The sequence below is a fragment of the Mastomys coucha genome, unplaced genomic scaffold, assembly GCF_008632895.1.
Source record: "Mastomys coucha isolate ucsf_1 unplaced genomic scaffold, UCSF_Mcou_1 pScaffold7, whole genome shotgun sequence".
NCBI lineage: Eukaryota > Metazoa > Chordata > Mammalia > Rodentia > Muridae > Mastomys > Mastomys coucha.
The window spans coordinates 9382964-9392887 of NW_022196913.1; the positions used below are offsets into that span (position 1 = coordinate 9382964).

The 9924-nt window shown below is 40.1% G+C and overlaps 1 protein-coding gene across 1 annotated transcript in view; it reads left to right on the forward strand.

The window, feature by feature from the left end:
• LOC116081663 (3-alpha-hydroxysteroid dehydrogenase) overlaps positions 1 to 7930 on the forward strand; it is a 19706-nt gene extending 11776 nt beyond the window's left edge. Inside the window, exons 4-9 of the mRNA XM_031358251.1 lie at positions 919 to 996; positions 1967 to 2089; positions 3546 to 3655; positions 3926 to 4091; positions 5998 to 6080; positions 7678 to 7930. Of these exons, the coding sequence (XP_031214111.1) occupies positions 919 to 996; positions 1967 to 2089; positions 3546 to 3655; positions 3926 to 4091; positions 5998 to 6080; positions 7678 to 7720 (603 nt within the window). The 3' untranslated portion in view covers positions 7721 to 7930. The remainder of the gene's footprint in view (positions 1 to 918; positions 997 to 1966; positions 2090 to 3545; positions 3656 to 3925; positions 4092 to 5997; positions 6081 to 7677) is intronic.
• Positions 7931 to 9924: the final 1994 nt, after the last annotated feature.

Genomic DNA, 9924 nt, shown 5'->3' on the forward strand with positions numbered 1-9924 from the left:
AGGCAGGAGGCTGACTTTCCTTGAAGTTTTCGCCTCAAATACCGCCATCACACAAGTGTGCGTGGCACTCTCCAGTTGTTTTCAGTCATGGTGTTTATTTCAGAAACATCTGGTTTTCATACTACCAGCCCTTGGAGATTTGGTGAATATTATTTCTTTTCATAGCTTCATAGTGGAGTTTTGTAGATGGCACTTAGCCCATAATAACTGTTATGCAGAACTCTTGCTATAAAATTATCAAAACCTTAACCTAGATTGTGCAATGGAAGCAATTATGTTACATAACTGGGAAGTCCAAGCCATGATGACCATGTTTAAAGGCATGAAGTAACCTCAGCTTCAGAAATATTTTCTCTACCTCGGAGCTCTACATCATGCTTGTTTAGTTGGGGACTATCATTTGCTATTGGTAGAAAATATGGACTTGTGGTAATTCAAGAGTCATGGTTAGTAAAACTTGAGCTATTCTGGCTTTCTAATACCCACATTAATCCTGAAAAGAAAGTCTGACTGACGTCCCAGTTTAATTGTGCATGCCTTTAGACAATCATATATATGTCAACTAGGATAAGGAACTGTTTTGCTCAAGTCATGAACATAATCCATTATTACAAGATATAGGGTCAAAAAGAGACATTTTCTTATAGGGAAATATAGGGATTGAAATAATAACAAAAGTCATACAAGGCACCATTAAGGCATAGGAAAAATGCATTTCTAATCATATGGAAAATAGAAAAAATTAGAGGATACCAATCTTTAAAGTGTTGTCTTTTGTCACTCCAAATGCAATGTATCTAAAATAATGTCCTACTTATTTAGTAAGCCTTCCTAGGCCAGACTTTGAAGGACTTGACTGTGGCCAAGTATGGTAATCTGACTTCAGTGATGTCTTTAAAGTGAATGATTCTATTCCAGCCTGGAGATAAACTATTTCCACGAGACAAACATGGAAAATTGCTGGCTGAAGCAGTGGATCTCTGTGACACATGGGAGGTGAGTCCTTGGAGAAAGGTGCACAGAAAGGGGCCCTGGGAGAGAGAGTCAGGAATGGCAGCCGCCTGTGAGAACAGAATGCACCTTGCTCGATCAAGAATTGTTTAATTTCAAAAGTGGTGCTATGGAGATGCTGGAGGAATTTCTTGTTGTAAAATACTGGGGGAGAAGAACTGAGCTTAGGAGTCTCTTCCAGCCACATGTTGGAATGTGAGCTATTTCTTTTTTTATTTAATATGTTTTTTAAATTTATTATTATTATTATTATTATTATTATTATTATTATTATTTTGTCTTTTTTAGACTCCAAATTTTATTCCCCTATTGATCCACCCTCCAACTGTTCCACACCCTCTACCTCCTCCCTGCCCCCTGTCTCCACAAGGATGTCCCCCCCCAGTACCTCCATTCTCTTGAGAGTTAGGTGCATCATCTTTGACTGAATCCAGACCTGACAGTCCTCTGCTGTATATGTGTTGGGGGCCTCATATCAGCTGGTGTATGCTGCCTGGTTGGTGATCCAGTGTCTGAGAGACCTCTGGGGTCCAGGTTAATTGAAACTGCTAGTCCTCCTACAGGTTCGCCCTTCTCCTTAGCTTCTTCCAGCTCTTCCCTAATTCAACCACACAGGGGCTAGCAGGTTCTGTCCATTGGTTGGGTGCAAATATCTGCATCTGACTCTTTCAGCTGCTTCTTGGGTCTTTTGGAGGGCAGTCAGGATAGGTCCCTTTATGTGAGCATTCCATAACCTCAGTAATAGTGTCAGACCTTCTTAAGGACACAAGAATTCTTTTTTGCTGTCTTTTCCTCTGTCCTTTATTTTCTCTTCCAGTCTCTTGAGGGTTAGGTGCATCTTCTCTGACTGACCCCAGACCCAGCAGCTCCCTCAGCATTGCTTGAAAGCACCTCCTTTAACACTACTTTTTGGGCCTACTGCACAATTTACTCTCCACCGTCTCTTTCTCTATAGGCCATGGAAAAGTGTAAAGATGCAGGGCTGGCCAAGTCCATCGGGGTGTCCAACTTTAACCACAGGCAACTGGAGATGATCCTGAACAAGCCAGGGCTCAAGTATAAGCCTGTGTGTAACCAGGTGAGCCCTTTCCACCTCTTGGTCTTTTATGCCTAAATTTCCTGTACCACTGATTTCTTCTCTAGTCCTACTCATTTAACTTGCATGGGATGGAAATTCTAAGAATGGAGTCTCTCTTAGAGGACATAGAAGTCCCTTCATTACAACTCTGCTGGACAAAGACGGTGGAATGCTTGGGGCTGCCACCTGGCTAATTGGATATAAAAAGTAGAAAAGGGAAATGCTGTCAAAGGTGGCAGCAGTTATAGTGTGACTTTCAAGAGCAAGCTGCTTTTCTTCTCCATCTGTGAGATTAGATTGGAGTAAGAAAGATGCTGTGGAGGGACCTGTACACCGGAGGAAAGGTCCCGGAAACACATCTTGGGCAGGAAACAGTGATAAAGTCCAAGGAAAAATGAATGGCACAACCATGAATGTTAGATGGCTGTGCCCTTGGTCTTGATGCATCCAACTTCAGTTGTATTAACCAAAGTCATAGCTACAGGGAAATTAACTGACAGCTATAAAATCATGCAAATTTGTGAGATATCTTATCTGTTTATGATGAAGCCATATTGGGGAATTTTGGGCAGAACATTTTGAGCTAATCTTACCACTGACCATATATATCATACTCAATTCTTTCCTGCATTCTAACAGCAAATCAACTGTTTAAACACACACATGCACACACAAAGGCAGACAGACAAATGGACAGACAGATAACCAATACATATCTGGAAGTCAGGAGATTGTAGTAATTGGTTAGTTCTCTCCACCACATGGGTCACAGGAGTTGAAATCAATTGATGGCAAGTGCTTTAATCTGCTAAGTCACTGCACCATTATCTACATAAGGTAATGTAAATAGTAGTAGTTTGCTTTTTAATATCGACGTTCTGACTAAAGCATCAAACTGAAGATAGCATGAGTAAATGGATTTGTGTACTCGTTCCTCCTCTGTATTGTGATGGACTTATGGGCTTCTTACATTAATGGGAATGCTATCAAATTGGCACTTTGTCTTCACACATGACATTAAGAGCGTTTGGCCAAATTGTTGCCTCTACTGTGATTTACTACACAAGCTGGCAAGAATCCTTTCCTCGCTCCCGCTCTGGAATCTACCAAGCCTAAACAAATATGTTTAGTTTGGTAACAATTTTCTAGATCTAACTCTCAACTGATGTAGAGGAATAGGGATTTAAATTTCTGAGATCTGAGATGATATCGACTAGTAAAAAATTATTTAGCATCTAAGAAATGGCCCATAGAATTGTTTTTTCTCGGGTATATATTTTAAAAAAACTTTGTACAAGAAAGACGTTAAATTCATTTTGTTAAAGTGATTGCTACTCAATGTTATTTTTTTTCCACTTCAAATTTTACATTTTACTTTTTAGGAATTTAAGTTCTCTCATTTCGGTGTTTCCATTTCATATTAATACAAAGCTTCATATCATCTGTCTCTTATCAGGTAGAATGTCATCTTTATCTCAACCAGAGCAAACTGCTGGACTATTGTAAGTCAAAAGACATCGTTCTGGTTTCCTACTGCACACTGGGAAGTTCACGAGACCAAACATGGTCAGTACCAAAGACAACAGTGTATCTCAAGCATCATTGTTGAAATATGTTTAGTTCTATCACAATTCCTAGATCTAACTCTCAACGGACTTAGAGGGATTGACATATACATTTCTGAGAAGATCTGAGATGATATTAGCCCTATTGGCCCAAGGGACAACAGTCATATATCTGTGGTCTGGATACCGGTTTTGTAAGCCTCGTAACAAAGGTGATTTGAATTTCAGGAGTTAGGCTTTTTTTTTTTTTTTTTTTTACTTTCACTTCCAGGGTGGACCAGAGAAGTCCAGTTCTCTTAGATGATCCAGTTCTTTGTGCCATGGCAAATAAGTACAAGCAAACACCAGCACTGATTGCCATTCGTTACCAGTTGCAGCGTGGGATTGTGGTCCTGATCAGGAGTTTCACTGAGAATCGGATCAAAGCGTTCATGCAGGTGATGACCAGGCTGTAGGCCTTGAAGTGTTTGTGGACTATCCTGTCTTAGTTAGGATTACTATTGCTGTCATGAAACATCATGACCAAACACAATTTATGGAGGAAACGGTTTGTCTTATACTTCCACATCACAGATCACCATCAAAGAAAGTCAGGACCAGAACTCAAACAGGGCAGGAACTTGGAGGCAACAATTGATGCAAGGGCCATCTGCATCAATTGTTGCCTGGTAACTGGATTGTTTCTCATGGCTTCCTCAGCCTGCTCTCTTATAGAACTCAGGATCGACAGCCCAGGGATGGCATCACCCACCCACAATGGGCTATGCCCAATCACTAATTAAGATACATTATATCTAGATATTATGGAGGCATTTTCTCAGGTGAAGTTCCCTCCTTTCAGATAACTCTAGCTTGTGTAATGTGTGACATAAGACTAGCCAGTACACACCCTTAACCTGCGTCCTCCATAATCTCTCAGAATACTTCTGTGCATTTTCGGGAGTCAGTTTTTCTTTCCACCATGGATTCTAGGCATTGCATTCAGGTCTTTTACTTGGTGAACCATTTTGCTGGCCTGGACTGAGTTTTACCATGCCTGTTCTGTCCACTCTTATATTTGGAAGAGAATGAGGCTTCTCTACTGATTGGGCTATTGTCAGTACTATCTAAGCTTCCCTTCAGATAGTTTTCATTTTATTCTTTAGCTAACTAGCTTAGGCTGCATCTCGTTACACAGCACAATTGTAGAGTGGCGTATTCTAAAGATGGCTGCTATTTCCTTCTACGGGGTTATTTAAAAATCCCTCTCTCTCCTCTCTCTCTCTCTCCTCTCTTCTCTCTCTCTCTCCTCTCCCTCTCTCCTCTCTCTCCCTCTCTCTCCCTCTCTCTCTCTCCCTCTCTCCTCTCTCTCTCCCCCCTCCCTCTCTCTCCTCTCTCCTCTCTCTCTCCTCTCTCTCTCCTCTCCCTCTCTCCCTCTCTCTGTCTCTCCCTTTCTCTCTCCTCTCTCTGTCCCTCTCTCTCCTCTCCCTCTCTCTCTCCTCTCTCCTCTCTCTCTGTTCCTCTCTCTCTGTTCCTCTCTTTCTCCCTCTCTCTCTCTCCCTGACGTAGTATGGTATGTGTCATGGATGTCAGACAACCTTGGGTGTCAGTTTTCACTTTTCACCTTGTTTGATACAGAGTCCCTCTTGTGCATGGCTAACTTTGGGTTAATTGGATGTCGTTATTTGGTTTCTGTTGCTGGCAGAATACCATGACCAAAACCAACTTGGGAGCAGGAAGGGCTTATTTAGCTTACGCTTTAAAAGCACAGTGCATCTTATCCTTAATAGTTTTATCAGCTCTTCAGATACTGATTTCCAACATAGTTTATAGTAGTACTATAGATTCATAAGATCATCAGTCTGAATATGTTGGGAGCTAGCAATGATAATTTATGTTTAATCTCCCTAATTTAGATAAGATGTTTTGAAGCCGATTCCTATGTTCTTTGCTGATGAGTTCATTAGCATTTGACAATTTATAAATTAAACTATATAAAACTGATTTTCTTGTATTACTAATGGGATATAGGAGTTTCTGTCCATACAACTTACTAAACTGTACTGTTAAAATTCAGTTTTTAGTAATTATTTTCAGTATTCTAAATTCATTATCTCTGTTCTCTAGTTTTTCTTTAGCTTATACTTGTGTGGTTTCAGTCTCTTATATAAGAACATGAGTTTATTTCTTTTCCACTTGTTATTCTTTAATAATTTGAATGTTTTGTTTGATATCTTCAAAATATTTGGGACATGTCTCAAATGTGTTTTCAGTATTGCCGCTGGAACACTCTTGAATTCACTTGGATTTTCCATACCAGCAATATGTATTATAAAAGTAATAAAATTTCTACGTCTGTGATAGGTTTTTGAATTCCAGTTGGCTTCAGAGGACATGAAAGTCCTGGATGGCTTGAACAGAAATTTAAGATACAATCCTGCAAAGTTGTAAGTAACTTTGGTCATTACACTGCTTCAATTGGTTTTTTGAGTAGTACTGTAATATGTTAAAAGTTACCTCAATACTCATAATACAAAGACTAGTGTGAGTTGGGAATGAGCTTCTCTGGGAGTTCTTACAGATTATTTCCAGAACTCTCTCTGTTCAATGGTGGAACTAGGGTCAGCTTTTCTCACCTGTACCCCTCTGTACTATCTCAAGTCACCGAACTTCTTGATAATACAATGCCTTCAATGAAACCAAACCTCTGTGTAGGTTTCTGTCTTCTACAGCTATGTCACAGGACATATACTTTGCCATATAGAAAAATTTAAATGTTTCTAAAAGTAAGCTGATGACATCTGCTCCCCGCCTATTTCAGAATTTTTCTGTTAACCCCATCGAAGGTATTGTTTTCAATGTCATCGTCCCAGTTAGACTCTCATTTATTTCATGTATGTGGGTATACTGTTTCTTCAGAGACACCAGAAGACAGCATTAGATGCCCATTAGAGATGGTTGTGAGCCATCACGTGGTTGCTGGGAACTGAACTCAGGACCTCTGGAGAGCAATCAGTGCTCTTAAACCGCTGAGCCGACTCTCCAGCCCGATCTCATATGGAATTGTTAATTACACCTTGAAAATTGATGTTTTTAATCGATTCAGGTCTCTCAGTTCCCTTTGCTTCACATTTGTTCAGCACTCAAAGCTACATTTGTATGAAAAGCAGCTGATCTTTGAGAGGTGAATAGAAACTACTGTTTTACGTTTCAGACACAGAGATCTCAGTGCAGAGAACAGAGACATCTTAAATTAGCAAGATAAGAAACCAAAGGAAGATTGGGAGATTCCCACTGTTGGAAAAATTTGAAGCCAGCAGCTAGCCATTCTAGTCTTTTTTTCTTGCTGTAAGGTTATAGGAACTAAACAAAGACATACCCTATAAATGAGGTTAGCAGGGGTATTTCTTCTCCTCATGAGAATTTAGACTCACAATGGAATGTATATGCAGTAAGAATAACTTGATGAAAAATTATATGTGCTTAAAAATAGCAGATACAGCATTAATAATCTTTTGATTTGTACAGAGGACAGATAAAAGTTAAGTAGAGACTATAATGCAAAAATAGAATAGCAAGCAGAGAGGAATTATTCCTATCTTTTAAGAATGATCATTGTCAGTTATATTTTGTGTCACTAGTTGAAGTATGAACATCACCAAATTCCACAGTATGCTTTTGGAGTAAGGAACTCAAAATTCTTAAGCTGGACAAGGTAACAACTGTAACCCTAACATTAGGTGGTAGAGACAAGACAGTCATAAGCTCAAGATCATTGTCAGCTATATATGAGTTTGAGGCCAACCTGAGTTATATGAGACCCTGTCTATAAAACTGAAAAAGTTTCCATTTATAAACTTAACATATTAAGTCTCTGTGTTAGTTAGGGTTGCTACTGCTCTGAAGCTGCAGTATGATAAGAAACTTGGGGATGAAAGGGTTTATTGAACTAGCCATTAGTACTCAGCAACATTTGGACTTAACCTTCTTTTAAAACAAGGAATTAATTTCTTACATTGTGCATTCTTTTTTTTCTAATTTTAGTTTTGATGACCATCCCAACCATCCATTTACTGATGAATATTAACATAGTGGCCTTTGCCAGCATTTCTATCAGAAGATCTGCTTATTCATCATGATATGAGAGATATCTTGGATACTGGTGACTGAACACATCCCTTCTCATTAGACCACTGTATATGTTAATTCACAGTCAGCTGGAGCAAAGTCCAAACAGCTATGAAGGAAGCCATATTTTTGTCACACTCTGGAATGGAATATCAAGTTGCTTTTCCTATCCTTGTTTTTAAAGAGTCATTCATTGTATTTTACATATATAAGTGTTCTACCTACATGTACATATATCTCATGAATGTGTCCATGCAAGGAAGAAGAGTGTTACAGGTCATTTGGAACTGGAGTTACAGATGATTGTGAATCACCACATGGGTGCTGGAAGCCAAATCTAAGTCTTCTGTAAGAGCAGCAAATACCTTTAAATGCTGAGCCATCTCACTAGGTCCCACTCTAAAGATTCTTGCCTGCTATTATTTCTGTGATCTCAATGTTTTGTTTTCTTCTTGATTTCTGACACCAACCTGATTTGCTAGAAGTCTTGGGCATGAAATGGGAGTCAGACCATCATTACAAAGGCATTTCTGGGTAGGAATTGAAGGACTTTTCAATATTTAGGCAATTAATTGTTAGCAGTTATTGATAAGTAAATATTCCTCATGTCCTTTGAGGAAGAAGAAAATACTCCATAGCTCTTCCCTTTTTCTTAGTTTGGAGGTAAGGCACATGTGAGGAGTAACCAAGAGACTCAAGGTTCTCTCCAACAGCCCAAGAACCAGAGCTCCAAGATCCTGGAGAGTAAGTTCTCCTTGTGGGAAATTTGGGAAGTTGTAAGAAAAGAACTAATCTAAAAGCATCGTCATGACTCAGATGTAGGGAGGTTGAGAAGAAAGCTGAATGTCTCTGCTTGGGAAATATATCATCTTTTTTTGGTAATTACACATGACAAAAGGAAAATCTACATATTTTATCCAAGACAGACTGCTAGAAAAGAATATTTTTATGTTTCCCATATAGAGAAGGTCATCACATTCATGAAGTATGGGGAACAAGCATGAAGAATTTCATTACAATTAAGAGTAGATCCAGGCATGTTGGCACACATCTATATTTTTAGCATTTGGAAATCAGAGAAAGGAATATCAGGATTTAAAAGTCATCGTCAGCTACATTGTAGTTTCAAAGTCAGCCTGTGAATGACAGAAGAGCCTGTCTTAATATATGCAAAAGACAAAACAAAACAAGAAATAAGCAAGGTGTAGTGACACACAGAGGAGCCCAGCAGTCAGCAGATTGATGCAGGATGGACTGCAAGCTTGATGCTTCACAACAAGCCAGCTGAGCTACATATGAACTTGGTTTAAAAACCAAGCCAGAGTTACACCCTCCCACACACACAAACACACACACACACACACACACACACACACACACACACGGTGGAAGTATTTATTCATAAAACTATACCATGTAGAGCAGACCTTGGGCGCAAGCTCCGCAGCCAGTCCCACAGCACCCAAAGGGGCTCCACTCCCAGGTGCTCTGACACACCCAGGATCGAGGTGAGCAGGAACCAACATCTGTCCCAACACTGGGAGTAACTGGGACCAGCTTGACCAGGCACACAGGAACCCCGCCAGCCTAGTGACTTGGGTTCCTTCTGGTCTGTCTGGACTGGGGTCCAGGGCAGACCTTGGGCACAAGCTCCACAGCCAGTCCCACAACACCCAGAGGAAGCTCCACTCCCAGGTGATCTAACAAGGCCAGGATCCCAGGATCCCAGGATCCCAGAATCACAGGATAACAGAGACAGCTTGATTCTGAGGAGTTCTGACACAACCAGGATCACAGGAAGGACAGGCTCCAGTCAGATTTAGCAAGGGCAGGTAGCACTAGAGTTAACCAGATGGCCGGGGGCAAGTGTAAGAAAAAAAACAACACAAACCAAGGTCACTTACCATCATCAGAACCCAATTCTTCTACCATAGCCGGTCTCCTGGACACACCATCACACCGGAAACACAATATTCAGATATAAAAATCACTTATCATGATGATGATACAGGACCTTAAGAAAGACATAAATAGCACCCTCAAAGAAATACAGGAGAACACAGGTAAAGAACTAAACGCTCTTAAAGAGGAAACTCAAAAATCCCTTAAAGAACTACAGGAAAACACAATCAAACAGGTGAGGGAAATGAGCAAAACCACCCA